This window comes from Corvus hawaiiensis, chromosome 11 (genome assembly GCF_020740725.1).
Source record: "Corvus hawaiiensis isolate bCorHaw1 chromosome 11, bCorHaw1.pri.cur, whole genome shotgun sequence".
Lineage (NCBI taxonomy): Eukaryota > Metazoa > Chordata > Aves > Passeriformes > Corvidae > Corvus > Corvus hawaiiensis.
The window spans coordinates 11733762-11749101 of record NC_063223.1 but is presented as its reverse complement, the minus strand read 5'-3'; the positions used below and the strand labels follow the sequence as shown (position 1 = coordinate 11749101).

Here is a 15340-nt window from a genome sequence, read left to right as displayed (position 1 = left end):
ACCCCTTAGAGGAGGGCACGATGTGGTCCAGGAGTGTTCAAGAGCAGCTGCTGAACTGGAGCCCATTTGTGTAACTGATGGTGATACTCTGTCTGAGCAGAGAGACTGAGTCCTGTGGGTCCCTTGCAGTGAGAGGAAACACATTGCAAAGGCCTGTGGAAGCTGATTTTGCTACATAAGACCATCAGCACCTTGCTGCCAGCTCCAGCATTGGGGCATTTCAGGAGCCATGTCTGGTCCCACTGGGGAGCTGCCCCGGGCACTTCTCCTGGAGGGTATGTGCCCTGTGTCTTGTGTTGTCAGCCTCATGGAAGTTTGGAGATGTGACTGGAGTCTCAAAGTAGTTATCAGTCCTTGCCTTTCGAGTATCCCTTCCCAGGGTTTGGTGTTTCTTTGTCCCTGCTGATCTGTAGCTAGATTTGGAGTAGAAAAACATGCATCTAGAGTCGTCTTTTCTGCTTCACTAAAGGAACAGTGTCACATATTGGGGCTTTAGATGAGAAATGTGATTAGATGAATGGTGAGTTTTGATCAGTGAAGTTGTGTTTTCCTTTATCACATTTTGTGCTATGATTTTGTTCCCCATTCTGTGTTAGATTCCTACTAAGCTAAAAGAGGCATTGAAAATCTCCAAGGAATGCATAGAAAAGCGATTAACAGAAGAACAGAAATTGGTAATGTCTGCATTTCTTTATTTCCAACAGACATTTCATTTCCTCTTACCACTTTTACATGCAGAAAGTGAGTTTTTACTCAAAAGTGATTTTGAGTAATAAAGTCTTTCATCAACAGATTTGCTTTCCCAAAAATGCAATATGAGGAGTTCTATAACAGCTGTTGGCTGTATGGCATTTCACTGTTTTAAGTGGTGCAGCTTCACAGGTAGTGGCTCCCAAGTTAGAGGATAATTTTAACTTCAGTATGAGCCTTCATCCTCTACCAGAAACAGTAAAGATAAAAACTAAAAAAAGGAAATCCAAACATGCAAAGTGACTACAGTGTTTTCTTGTACCCCAAACATGTTGTTTTTAAACATTTAAGATCTTAATATGGTCTTCTTCTATTTTTTCCTTAATTTTAAAGATTCACCAGCACAGAAGGCTGACAAGAGCTCAATCTCATCATGGCTCTGAAGAAGAAAAAAAGAAAAGGAAGATCTTGGCACGAAAAGTAAGCCATCTTTAAATAGGTTTTTCCCACAGAAAAAGATGTGGGAAACATTTTTTAAATGTTTACCGTGCACAGCTTTAGCCATAGGTACATGACTCTACTCTTTCCTGTGTTTTCTGCACTACTTCCTGGTTGTTTTCACTTCTTTAGCTAAGGAGTAGATTTACTAAAATGTTTAAGTTACAGTGGTAGCTGACTTGCATATTGGTGCAGCCTGTTTGAGGTTGCTGTATGAAACCAGTCTTAGTTAACAGCTGGTACCCAGATGAGCTGCTCTGCTCTGTCCTTCTCCCTGGGGAGGTGTTGGAGCCTGTTTTACTCTGCTCCTGTGGAACTGTCTGTGTTGCTCTTCCTTTCTGGGGTGGGGGGGGATGAGTTTTCTGCCTTTCCCTTGAGGTCAGAGGGCGCTGGAGTTCCCTGGTGCCTGGCTAAAGATATTTGAGCACAGAACAGCCTTGCTGCTCTTGTAATCACATCAGTGTGTGCTGGGTGTGGGGAGAGGGATGCTGAGCATTGAAGAACATTGTGTGATACAGTGGATGGCTGTTACAAATCTGTGTCAGTTCAATCCTTACCATTGAAAGTGATTATTCATTCCTATCTTCTATTCCTTTCTGTCTGCTCCCTTTTAAAGAAGTCAAAACGCTCTGCCAATGAAAGTGGGGAAGAACACTCAGCCAAATACAGCAACTCAAATAACTCAGGTAACTACAGAGAGAAGAATTTGCTTCTACACAGCTATGTCAGTTTTTTTGTTATTACTGTCATTTTCTGTCTGAAAAGATTTAGGATTGCCAACACTTTACATATTAATATTTGACTACCAAAGTCTGATACCACTGCTTTGGGTATTTAATAATAGATAAATTGAGGGCTTAAAAATATTGTTGATGTTATATTTTCAGCTGCCTAATTTAAAGTAATGTCTCCTTTCTTCTGTGCCCCATTTGTCAAAAAAAATTACCAGACTCGTCATTCTGTTTGATACTGGAGTTGAATAACAACAACATCCATTACTGCAGCCATTAAATAATGCAGTCTTCAGGGAGACTCTCTGGTGGTCAATATTCCATAGTAAGGTGTTACAATGAATGAGAAAATTGTCTGTTTAATTGCTGCTTCAGTGCCAAAGTCTGAAACAAGAGCCAAAGTCTGAAACAAGAGCCTTCGTTTAGTTAAAAGGCATGGTTGGTACTAGGGAACAGATTACCAGAGTTGATTTGCTTGGCTAAATGTGTCCAAAAGAAGCTTGTTGTGGAGTACAGCAATTGACTGAAAATCATCTCTTAGGAGAGATGGAGTGCCATCCATGCATTGGCACAACTCTTAAGGAAAACAGAATTTGTATGCTGAAATCCAACAGCCTAAGCAACAAAAAAGAAATGTTTCCCATTGAGAAATACTGAGTGCATTTCCTATGTGTCTAGGGCTTCTCTGATATTCTGTACTGTAAAGGCACTGTTACTGTGAATGGGAATCTTCCACAAAAGATGAGGAAACAGGATTGGATCTTCAGTCAATAAAGTTGGCCTGCTTCCAACAATCTGTCTTGTCTGTGTTGAACTGCAATGTCACAGCTGTAGTTACTTGACTGTTGTTTTATTTAGCAGGCTCTGGGGCGAGTTCCCCTTTAACATCTCCATCATCCCCCACTCCACCCTCCACAGCAGGTAAGTTCAAGAATCATTACAGTATTTATCTTTTTTATATTGTTTTTTTTATTCCCCTCTGCCCCTCAGTGGTGGATGTTATTCCCAAGGATGATTAAGGGATGATGGTTTTCAAGGATGGAACATGGAGATGACAGTTACCTTGTGGCAGCCTGAGTGTGGGCATGTGCTCTCTTTTGAGGGTCATAGAGAACCTTTTTATAGTTTTCTTTTTCATTTAATAACCTTTCTTGAGATATACATGATGTGATTTACCCAGAGTGTACATGCTTGCCGTGAAGTCTGTATTACTCCAGGCCTACCCACACTGCTACTTTCCAGGCATTTTTTGGGCCTCATGTTGCAGTATGTATTTGTTCTGGTGTTAATGGTCTGTTGACTCTGAAATACTGCTTGTTCATCCCTTGTTTCTTTGTATTGTCTCTTTATTCCTGTACTGCTGTGATGTATTTTCAGGAATTTTGGGTGTGACAAATTCAGTGGCTTAAGCTTCATAAATCTCCCCAGTTCTGCTACAGCCCATTGATAACCCAGTAGAGTTGGTAGAAACAAGTTTAGAAACAAGATTGATTGGAGTTAAAAATAATACCTTTATTATTTTTGGCCAGTTCTGTTTTTCAGTTTGCTGGGTGGCTGTGCAGAGACTTTTGCTAATGTTTAAGACAGGGGTGGGAAGTGGTGAAGAATCTGCTTGAGTGGGCAATAGAAATGCTCTGAAAGTTAAATTACAAATCTGGATATTGAGCAGTAGTGGATGTGCTTCAGTCTGAAAGGCTGGAAGAGGAGCACTGGCAAATATTGATAACAAAAGATGTTAACAGAGTACATTTCTAGAGAGGAAGCAGCTCATGAAATTGCTGTTTTTTATGGTGACTCTTGCCATAGGATTTCTAGTCCCAGGAACTTTCTACCCAGCACAGCTCATTAATTAAAGCAATGCAATCAAATTTGTGTTTGCTGTGGATAGTCTTTCAAAAGACACTGCAGTCTGTGTGATGTAATTCAAATCAGTCATGCTGAAATTCAAATTAGTAATTTCTCCTTCAAGTTGAGGGCATGAGAAGTGTGTATTGTAGGAAGTAACTTCTCCCAGTTAGCCTAAGCAGGATAATGACTGTGTTGCACATAACAGTGCTGTTCTCTGGATACACTGACTCTGAGCTGGAGGATTTGCTGCCAGTTCTGTGGGCTTTAATAAGGAAGTAGCTGAAATGTGCCTCCAAAATGGACAGATGTTTAGAAAGCATTTTTTTTCCCAATAAAACTACCATTTAGTTATGTTTTGACTTGGACTTGTTGGAACTTGGTTGAAAGCTTTTTCAAGTTTTAAGCATGGGATGCAGGTTTATGTGCAGATGGGGATCAAAATAGCTCAGGTTTGTGCTCAAAACTTGTCTCAGTTCAAACCATATTGTCACAGTGTGTTTGTTGGTCATCTTGTGCCAGTGTGCTCCTGATGACTTGTGGTGATCAGCCCTGTCTGAATGGTGCTTGTGGCCCTACCTGTCCTCACATTGGGAAGTGTGTTAATGAGCTGATGGCTTGGATGCTGTTTATGAGGTGTAAAGCCAAGTGTCACATTTTCAGGAATGCTTTTGTGAGTAGAATTCATAGAAGAAATTTCAGATATTAATTCTAAGAGAAAACTAGATTTTTTTTCACCAGCAGTGTTGTAGCTTTAGCTGTTCTAAGCAAGCATGCTATTACTGCCTTGAGGAAAGACACACTGGTCCCATGGTAGGACTTTATTTGTGGCAAGTGATGCATCTGTAGCGTGCATTTCTCTCTTCTGGTTTCCTTGTACTTACTAAAGATATTTACCTCTATACCAAAATTGCTTATGGGTGCCAGTGTGGGGAGATGATTCTCAAAAAGGCATTGAGGCTTTCAGTCTGTCTGTCTGGTTTGGTATGGCTGTGTTAGAACTGTGGCACCACAGAGCATCCTGCTGATACAATACCATGGCAAAACTAAGGCTGATGAGGAAAAGTGTCCTCAAGAGAAGCTCTTGCTCTCGTCCTGGCCTGTAACTAGTCATGTAGAGTGTAGGTATGTGAAGAGTGAGAGACACTGACCAAGGGGGAACGGGCTCCAGGCTGACATGCCCTGGGGTTTCTCACATGTTGAGAGGTGCTTTGTCTCTGAACAAAGGCCTTGAGAGGCTTGGCTTGCAGCAGAGTGCTTGGGAGAGTCGATGGAAAACAGACTAAGGAATAAAATGATGGTTGGCTTCTGCTGTCTAATGGCAGCTGCGGCTGTAGGACTGAGAGCATGGCCTGCTCTGAGGGGAATGGTACCTTCTGGAAACGTTGGCTCTCATGGGCTGTTCTCATTGGTGAGAATGTTTTGGGCTGGTGGTGTTGCAGGTACTTGGCTAAATAACGATTGTTAAATCATGCAAGTGACTCTAATGTAACATCGTGTGTTTCTGACATTCTCCTGGTGCGGTTCTTTTTTTTCTCCACAATTCTTTGCTTCTGTGAAAACCTGTTCATTTTCTTTGTGGCTAGGATCAGAAGGGATGCAGAACAGCGTGGTATGGGTTATTTAAAATTTCACTGAAATGAGCCAGTAACATACAGCAAGATCTCTTTCAACGGAGAAAAATTTGGAGAGTGTCACTTTCGCTTCTCTGGGCTTTCCTGCAGGAATAGTGAAAGAGTTGTACTTAACAATTTTTTCCTGTGCCAGTTATTCTGAATCCTTCAGTATGACATATGTTTCATTGGCACCCATATGGTGCATCTTTCCTGCCCCTCACCTTTCTGTAAAACAGTTGGAATGCTTTGGGAAGTGCTTTTCCTGAGTGTCTCTGACCCATAAGTGTGAATTCAGGTGTTAATACAGCAGGAAGTGTTTCTTGAACTGAATGGATTTTGTCTTCTGTGGCTAATCTTCCTGCAGATTTTTTGCTAAATCTCTCTAAATGCACTTTAATCCTGTAAAGCTTGAATTATGGCATGTGCAACTGAAAGCATGTATGTTGTATTTGTTGATCAAGTATAATAGTGCTTAGAGCATGGAAAATTGTGGTTCATTTTTCAGAATTGGATGAAGTATTGTAAATGTAATATGAAATAGTCAGTCTGCTGTCCTCATATTTGTCAGTGAGTAAGAATGTATTGACTTCTATACTAACTTTTCAGCTAACAGTATCTGTTTTCCTTTGACACGAGAACTGGATGATTGATTGTGTCCTCTCTTTCTCTGCTGTCTTCAATAGAGCATGCATCATTTTGAACGTGAATTTTCGGAAAAGTAAGCTAATGCTGATTTATCTCTTTAAAGATGCTCTGTTTCTGAATGGGAAAGTTGGATGCAAATCTTGAAGTTGCTTAGTATTGGGAGGGAATAGAAGAAAAAAAATTTGAATGTTCTTACGGATTACTTTAATGAAATACAGCATCTTTAAAAACTATCACTAAAATTATTTTCTTTGTTTGCATCCCATTCTCAGCCAAGTTTTTAATGCTGTTTGCACAATTGCTGTCACTTTATATTCATAATTAAGTTTTTGTTTCAATTCAGGCATCAAGTTTACAGCATCTGATTTACTTCCTATTCCTTTTAACACACTCTTTTAACAAAAATGTCCCTGTAAAAACCCTTGGTAAGTTCTTGTTTGAGTGTTTTATTCTTACAAATGCATGAATGAATAAAATGTGTGTTTGCAGGCAACATCTTTCAACATATGTATTGGAAGTGTCTTGTGATAGCTGAGCACTTGTCTCAAATGTTTTTTCTAGTAAATACAGGAAAATATTTCACTGTAGGGCAGAACAATTTCATCTGTAGATGTAAATGTATATGAATACGTGTGTTTGAACTAAGATTTCTTTTGCATCACTTGTGTCAAGAAGGGAAGGACAGCTTGGTTTTGATTACCTAACTGAAATGAATGGATTTGAAGATTTTTGAATCATGCTCTTAATTAACAGGTTCAACATGTAATGTGTTCACGGCTAGTCAAATACCATTCTGAACCCTGTGTGTATTTATGTCTTAAGGTGGAGCTCAAGTGTAAGGGTGTAATTCTGTGTTATGTTTTCTAAGAGTTTAAGTACATGATGTTGTCAGCAGCTCAATTTCAATAATAGTGAGTCCTGAGGAATTTAACAATTTTCCAGGAAGAAAGGTGATCTATGCCCCTACTTCCCTGTCTTTTCTAGTCTTGTGAAATAACCAGATCAAAATTTCAAGATAACACATGGAATCTTGGCCTAATAATACTGAGTGATCCAAGCATTTTGTGTTTTTTTTGCCCTCAGTGTGTCAAACATGTGCCTTCCTTCACTGCATGTGTTACCATCGTATTTGTATTCCCTGGCCACTGCTTTCATGGCCATTCCCTATTGCATCTTGTACAACTACTTGCATAGTCTCTTTCAGCCTCACCTTGCAATTCCAGACAAAATTCTTGTCTTTGTTCTCTGCACTTGCATCTCTTTGAAGCCATTTCTTTTGTGATTAGCTGCTCTCAGTGCTTTTACAGCAGTTCACCTTATCTGTTTGGGCGTAGGTTGGTGCACCAGTCCTACAGCGTCCTGCTCTGACCACTTCAACCACTAAATGGATACTTGGACTGATCTTGGTCTTGTTCTTCCTTTGGCCAAATGCCAAGTATTTCTTTCCTGACAGTCCATCTACAAGAGACACAGGACACTCTAATGCTGGGAATGTTTTTTCAGTATTTCTAATAGTAACTTGATGCCCATCTTTGGCAAGTGTAAAAAGCAGATTTGGAAAAGTTAGGCGGCCCCAATATGCAATTTGTTTCAGTTTGTGCTGCCATCCTGTAAAGTTTTGGTTACTTCAGAAAGCAGTTGATCCACATGCAACAGGCAAGTTAAATTGTTTCAGTTGATCTCTGGTATTTCTATTAGGACTTGAGTATTTCCTCTGGAAGGGAAGAGAGTAAAGATGAGCTCAATATGGACTTCCATGCTTTGTTTTCACAGGCGGCTTTCATGCCAATGATAATTTCTCCTGAAGAGCTGGAAGTGCTACAATCACAGCACTTATTAATGTACACTGGCAAAATTGGATGCTTTGGGTGAATACTCTGCATTTTGAGCTTGCTCCCATATGGGAAAAGTCGTTCTTCAAAGACTGGCACAAATAGAAAATGAGGGAGTTTTGAATTACGTCTTTCATCTGGTATAACTGCTTGTTTTAATAACAGCAGTTCTGTTTTTACTGTTACTTGTTAGTCTAAAAACAACTGTTGGTGAGGAATTGAGAGGCAAATGGAGCACAGAGAACTTTTGTCTGCTTTTTTTCTGTAGTTGAGCTTTATCCTTCATCAAATCCCCTTTGAGTCTGAGTGGCATAATGTTGCTTAATTGCTTGATATTTGCTCACTTCTAACAAGCAGTTCTCCTTCAGGAACAACAGTCTTTTGGTTACCTTAATGTTGTTTTACCTTGCCCAGTATCACAGTTCTTGCCACTTAGCAGTATATTCCTCTTTGTCGGTCAAAGCTACTGGAAGCAAGTGTTAATAGGTGCCATTTGTCTCTTTAGTCTTCCTGTGGCATAACTCATGATCTAGATGATGGAATTGACATTCACTGCTGAGTAGTTCCAAGATATGAATCATTATGCCCCTACTCCTTCCAGAATATGAGACAATATAGGCCCATTATTTTACTTGTGTAGCAATGATGGTGCAATGTGCAGCAGCAGAACTGCACAAGATCAGGGTGCTTGGAAGAGCGCCTGGGGCAAATGAGGCCACTTGCCTGGATCTGAACTGCCAGGAAACACCTCCATGCAGGCCCTCACTGCTGGACCAACTGCATGTTCCACTGTGGGCTCTGGCTTCCCAGGGAGTCAGGACATAGAGGCTGAGGCAGGATGAAAAGCACAAAGTGGATGTGGCTGGTGTAGAGAGCAAGGGACAGAGTACAAAGGTCGCTGGTGGGAACAGGAGAGGCAGGCTGGAGGTGTGTGTGACAGTGTTGTGATTCATTCAGTCTGTCAAAACAACCATTTGTTACAACATGTTTGGAGAAAGTCAAATGGAACTGTGGAATTGTAAAACAATTCCAGAAAACTCTATCTGCAGTCAGTACTTTTAAAAGGAAGTATAATCTGACCAAGCAAAATGGTCATCACAAATACAAGTGATGTGGTCCTTCATTCATAAGAATGTAAAGTGAGTTACATAAGTAAGAACAGGTAGTAAAATTTGCTTCCAGTCTTTGTTACTGTTCATGTCCCAAAGAGCAAACTGCCTCCCTAGGGCCAAATAGGAGAAGCTGAATCTGGGAAGTTCTGTTAAGTGATCTCTGTTTTCCTTGGTACAAGATCACATGTGAGTCATGTTTTGCATCTGAGTCCTGAGGCCCTTCAGGCTTCATTTCAGAGGTATCTCAGATGTCACAACTTGCCTGCAGATAGAGAGATTTGATCACTTTGGCATTTTCCATCTGTTCTGTTCTTCACACTCCACTGGCATTCAAGGGATGACGTGACTAGTGCAGGACTGACCAAGTCCAGCCAAGCAGCCGCAGTCCTCTGTGGCAGGACATCCCCAGCATAATCAAACTCCATCTTCTCTCCCCAACTTCACAGGAGCATCGTCCATACCCCCAGCACCGCCCCTGCCACCAGCAGCTCCTGCCCCGAGCACAGAGGTGCCGACGTCGCGGCCCGACGCAAGCCGAGGAGCCTTGCTCAGCTCCATTCAAAACTTTCAGAAAGGAACTCTGAAGAAAACACAGACGTGTGACTACAGTGCTCCCAGGATCAGCTGAGGCCACTGGTCACTCCAGGATTCAATTCCCTCTCCCCCTCCTGTGCAGCAACTGGCCCACCAGCACAGAGCAGCTGCAGCTCCATGCTCCCCGGTTCCAGCTTTCCTCGAGTAGCAGCACTGCCCTGCCTGAATTGCTTTGCTGTGCTGGGATAAGTACTCTGGTCTTTACTTGGCTGCAAGAACCTGTGTTCTCTAGCTAAAGTTTCAGGGGTACAGCAACTTCTATATAGCTGAATAAAAAAAATCTGAAAATAGGAATGACCATGATGATGGCAAATTAATGCATTTTTCCTAGCTCCATCCCACCCCTTTTTTCAAATTACAGGAATGTAGTTTTAGTCTGCTCAATTTTTCAACTCTCTTCATGCACTTGTAACTCATCTTAAGTCTTGCTGCATGGAGTCAGCAAGTCTGTTTTACATAATCCAACTCTTAAAGCATACTGCACAGGTGAGGGAACAGGAGAATTATATCTTATTCCCATCATCTTTGCTGGTGGAGTTAAAATGCTGTCTCATTAAGCTTGTTTAAATGGACATCCTACCTGCAACTCTAGGGGCAAGTGTTTTTAAATGAGGAAGCAGCTGAAGTGGGATGTAATAGGGCACTGGGATGTTATTGTTGATTTAATTAAATGCAAAGTTACTTCAAGCTAATTCTATCATTTAAACTTTATTGAAAGATCCTTTTTGATTTAAAACCTTAAAGAAATTGCACTTTAAAGGATTATAGATAATCCATTTTTTAAAATTCAAGTACATCAGTGTTTGTTACTATGCAGAGAATGTCTGTACAAAGTTTCATGTAACCTGTGATATTCAGTCATTTTTATTAAAATGTTAATGGAATTCCTTCAGCAGTGTGTGGTGGGTATGTTCAGCTGGGACTGAACCTCCAAGCCAGACTTCCCAAGAACCGAACAGCACCTCTGCTAAAGGAAATACCCTGGAAAATACTCCTGGCTCTTCAGAAACAGGACCCAAGCTCTTTTGTCTGCTGATTGAAAGATACTTCCTCTCCCCCTGTTCACCTGAGGTGCAGAGCAGGCCCCACTGCACAGGCTCCTCAGGGCAACTTTCCCTGTGTACCAGAAGCTGCCGAGGGAAGCCTGGCAGAGCTCCCTGGGAGGCAGTGATCTCCAGAAGGCTGCTCTGACTGCTTCCCAAGCTCTTCACACACAATCCACACACCTGCTGCTTAGGCTCAGTGCAGCTGAATAAACTAACTCATTTTGCACTGCAAGAACTATAGCTGGAGTCTGCTGTTGTCAGCCCAGGCGAAGAGTTAAAAAAAATGAAACCAGAAAAAATTTGAACAGTAAAAGCAAAGCATCTGAGCACATATTTTTTATCACTGTTATGTGGCAGCTAGTAAAGAAAAATTAGGTAGTGTTTCCCATCACATACTGGAAAGACTCACAATTTTTATTTCAGCTCTTGTACAGAAGCCTTTCTGCATGTGCAGAGTGCTCTTCAAACCAGCCACCTTCTCTTAACCCAGCCCGTGGGCTGCCACAGCCTCTGCTCAGAGCTGCACTGAACTGCTGCACTGACAGGTTGGGCTTCATCTGATCAGCCTGATCATTCCTTTTTAATGAGCCTTGCAACCATGGGCTCCTACAGCCATACAGCATTCAGGGCCTGCTCTTACTCTCTGCAGCTCTGTACTCAATCACTGCTACAGCAAGTTCAACACAGCTCCTCTGGTACTTACCAGCCAAGCAAAACCAGAGGATTTTTTCCTTGCTCTGAATTTAGAACAGCATTTCTCCACAAACAGTAGCACTAACCCAACTGTACTGTTGAACAAACAAGCATTACCACATTGTTGCATGTATGAAGTGTGGCTTTGGGGGTAACCCCATATAAATATTTTGGGACGTCACTATACTTTCCCCACTGTACAAAAGTTCATGGAGCTTATACAACAGAAATTATGCATACAACGTGCCCAACACCAATAATGCCTTGTAAAGCAGGACTTTAAAACATGTATTTACAACTTATATATTCAAAGCTTTTTTCACTGCAAATACTATATCCTTCACTTGAGGTATGCAGTTATCCTCTAAGATTTTTGCGTAAGGCATGGGGACATCGGCACCAGTGACACGCACAGCTGGAGCATCCAAGTAGTTAAAGGCAGGTCCTGAAACAGAAAACAGTGTCAGGTTGCCAAGTACTACAGTTTTGCCTTAATTCAATTTCTTAATCTTACTCTATTTAAACAATTTTGTTCCTGTAGCTCTAATATTCCAGAGTGGTGTTCTGGCTTGTTTGTGTTCATGCACTCTGGGGTTTGTTCATCTACCCTGTGAAAATCCCTAGAGCAAGACAGCTCCAGCTCGTCTGATGTAACCTCTCACTCTGCCTTTGCCTGGCTTCATCAAGAATAATGAGGATTTAGAGTAGGGAATGAGAACAATGTACTGTGAAACTCGGTACCTTCCATGATCCTGGCACAGATTTCAGCTCCTACTCCAAACTGGGGCCAACCTCCTTCTACAGTTACCAGATGGTTTGTCTTGACCACGCTGGCTTCCACCGTTTCGATGTCCATTGGTCGAATGGTTCGCAGGTTTATAACCTGGGGGAAAAAGGGAGAGTGTGAGCCTTGGTGGGATCTGAGCCTGTAACTGTTTGGGTACAGGGCCCTTCAGCACTTTCAGCTGTTCTGACTCTAAAGACAAGACTCACTAAAATTTTTGATTCGGAAATGTGAAAGGCACATGCTGTTAAGGTACTTAGAAGTATTAAGACCCTTGTACTTAATACACTGAAGTTTTGCAGAACCTGAACAAGAACTTTTTTCCCCCAGTTCAGGGGAAGAGAAAGGAACCCAAATCCCACTCACCTCACACTCTACACCTTCTTTAGAAAGTACAGCAGCTGCTTCCATACAATGGCCAACAGGTCTTGAGTGTGACACTAATGTAACATGAGTTCCTAGAACAGAAACAAGTGTTAGAAAAAACCTCTTTAAGATTTAAAGCTTTTTTTCTAGACCTCAAGCTCCTTTCAAGGTAGCATTAGGATTCACTTGCAAATTTAAGGTTCATAGGTTTGTTTGAAATACTGAACCCAGACACAGTATGAAGAGAGGAAGGACCACATTAAGACATAAACTTTACCCTTGAATTCAGGGAACTGAAGAGGTATTTAATACAGTTTTCAGATTATCCTTTTCAAACATTTACATAATTCAGAGGTAAATTATGAACAAGTGGGCTGGAACACTACAGTGCTCTCTTTTTGCATTTTTGACCAAAATTACATACTTAGGTGTGGAAAAAACTGTTTCAGCCATCACCTACCCAATTTCTATACTACAGAACAAATCCTTTATGGAATCCTTTAGAAGGGTATAGTTTTAGCTGAGATATGGACAATCAGGTGATATTTCCTTGTAAGGACAACAGAACATGAAACCACACTACTAGATAAAAGAACATTTGAACACTTAACATTTGAAATACTTTTCTGTGCCCAGTGATAGCAGCACCCTGAACAGCCGAGAAGTTAAGACAAGTCCCCAAGCACGTCAATTAATAAGGAAACAAATGTATTCTCAGCTTACCTTGCCTTTCTATTTTAGCTTTTCCAATGGGAATAACAAATTCCTTTGACTGTGCCTGTTCAGACATTTCAAAGGGAACACCATACAGTAATTCATTTTCCAGCATCACAACTAGAAGGAAACATACTTGGATTAATGTGTACATCTGCAGGCACAGGCCTGCACTGACCATTAATGGTCCTGCAGCAGCTCAAGACCATAAACCCATCCAGGCAACAAGGGAGTGAGGACTATGTTTGCAGAAGCAATTAAAAAAAAAAAAAACAAATCTAAGTCTTTACTTCAATAATGAATTATTTAAAAAACTTTCCACAGCTACTCTGAAATGAGGTCAGGTATTTTACTTTTGGTACATGACAGTACAATTGCTAGTTTTAGAAAGGTCTCACATTTTTAATTACTGTTTGTGAAAAATAAAGACAAAGGCTTCCCTGCTCTTAACTAATGACATTCTGAATTTATCATTTGAATTTCATGATCTGTAAAATTGAGTTACATAGGCGCTATATATACAAGACCTCCTTCTAACTCATTTTCATTCTTTTTAATCCCTTTATGATAGATTTACAAATGCTTCCAGATTTCCTGGTTGATACCAAACTAGCACTAAAACTGTGTACCCATCAGCAGCACAAAAATCGGCCTACTGTTAGCATGGCAGGGGACTGTTAGGGAAAGCATAAAGCCCTCTGTGTCTTTTTAAGTACCCTAAAACAGCAGTAAATCAACCTTGAGTGCTTTAGGGTTTAACCAATCTTTGTTTTTGTGGTGAAAACAGACATTCCTTAGGATTGAGTGCCAGGTATTGCCATGACCTGCTTGTGCTCACCTGGATTATCATCCCGTATTGATGCCTTCAGCAGCCCTTTGGCATCTTCTGCGCTCCAAGGACTGACAACTTTGAGGCCGGGGCAGTGCCCGTACCAGGCTGCAAAGCACTGGGAATGCTGGGCTGCAACGCCAGCTGATGCTCCGTTGGGGCCTCGGAAGACGATGGGAACAGCGATGGATCCCGCAGACATGTAACAGGTCTTGGCAGCAGAGTTGATAACCTGATCAATTGCTTGCATGGAGAAGTTGAATGTCATGAATTCACACACTGGTCTCAACCCTGCCTGTAAAATATACTGAAATGTATTAGCATGTTTTTACATAAAAACAGTTTAATTTTTAAAACCAGAAGTAGAGAAATGCAAATGTACAAACCATAGCAGCACCGACAGCAATTCCTGCAAAGCCCATCTGAAAGAGAAGGAAACCAAGGGGTAAGGATCAGGGAGCTTAAGATGATGGAGGGATCACCAGGGTAGGAGACAGGGCAGCCTTACCTCGGATATCGGGGTGTCGATCACCCTTTTGTCGCCGTACTTCTTCCAGAGACCCCTGGAGATCTGCAGGGCAGGAGAAAGGAGTCAGGGCCCGACTGAGGCCCTTTCCCGGGCCGCTAACGGCTCCCACGTACCTTGTAAGCACCATCGTACTGTGCCACCTCCTCGCCCAGCAGGAAGACGCGCTCGTCCCGCTCCAGCTCCTCATCCAGCGCCTGGTTCAGCGCGTCCCGCACCGTCACCTGCGAGACAGCGGTAGGCGGGCTGGGCGGGGACACATTCCCCACACGCCGGGAGTCACCTCAGCCCGCGGGCGAGGTCACCTCACCGCCCGCCCGCCCCGGGGCCGGACCCTTCCCTGAGGGGCGCGAGCCCCTCTCCGCGGGCAGCCCTCCCCGCTACCTGTATGGCGGCGGGCGCGGAGAGGCGGAGGCCCCTGCGCTGCTGGAGCCGCTGGAGCGGGGGCGCGGCGCTGCGGCCGTGCGGAGCGAGGCGGGCGCCCAGCGCCAGGTGCCGCAGAGCCGCCGCAGCCAGCGCCATCTTGCCCGTGTCCTCTCGCCCTGCGGCCGCCTGACCCCGCCTCCCTCGCTCTCGCGAGAGCGCCCGCGGCGCGCGGCCTTTACGCGCCATTTCCGGCACCGGGGCCGTGCGGGGACCCCCGCGGGGCCGCGCGTGGCGCGCGCCCGAACGCCCCGCCCGCGGCTCCGGCCGGGCCCGCGCAGCCCCGCGGGGACGCGCCCGCGAGAACGTGCCCGCACCTCCGGGCGGCCCTGAGGGCGGCGGGAACGCGCGTCCCGGCCGCGCCCGTCCGCCCCGCCCCGTCACCGACCGCCGGGG

At 43.2% G+C, this 15340-nt stretch overlaps 2 protein-coding genes across 14 annotated transcripts in view; one reads left to right on the top strand and one right to left on the bottom strand.

The window, feature by feature from the left end:
• The window catches only part of PXK (PX domain containing serine/threonine kinase like), a 67963-nt gene that overhangs the window by 25204 nt on the left and 27419 nt on the right, over positions 1–15340 (top strand). For 2 of the 13 annotated variants that reach the window (XR_007206102.1, XR_007206101.1), the window contains exons 14-17: positions 597–674; positions 1084–1170; positions 1805–1874; positions 2778–2840. Coding sequence is in view for 9 of the 13 variants with exons in the window: in XM_048315706.1 (XP_048171663.1) it covers positions 597–674; positions 1084–1170; positions 1805–1874; positions 2778–2840; positions 9416–9597 (480 nt within the window). In the remaining 4 variants the exon portion in view is untranslated. The other 11 variants (XR_007206100.1, XM_048315709.1, XM_048315708.1 and 8 more) reach the window with 11 other exon arrangements.
• Positions 10253–15148, bottom strand: PDHB (pyruvate dehydrogenase E1 subunit beta). Its single transcript, XM_048315715.1, has 9 exons — positions 14906–15148; positions 14638–14745; positions 14504–14566; positions 14382–14417; positions 14005–14290; positions 13176–13286; positions 12453–12544; positions 12044–12185; positions 10253–11747 (listed from the first exon to the last, which is right to left on the bottom strand). The coding sequence occupies exons 1-9, from the start codon at positions 15131–15133 to the stop codon at positions 11602–11604; spliced, it is 1212 nt and encodes a 403-aa protein (XP_048171672.1). The 5' UTR covers positions 15134–15148; the 3' UTR covers positions 10253–11601.

Bases quoted from the DNA above. Each gene is read 5' to 3' on its own strand.
- PDHB (XM_048315715.1), bottom strand. From the start codon at position 15,133: ATGGCGCGTAAAGGCCGCGCGCCGCGGGCGCTCTCGCGAGAGCGAGGG. The intron at 14,746-14,905 runs GTAGCGGGGAGG...GCTGTCTCGCAG, and splicing joins CCGCGCCCGCCGCCATACAG to GTGACGGTGCGGGACGCGCT. The intron at 14,291-14,381 runs GTTTGTACATTT...TATATTTTACAG, and splicing joins TTGCTGTCGGTGCTGCTATG to GCAGGGTTGAGACCAGTGTG.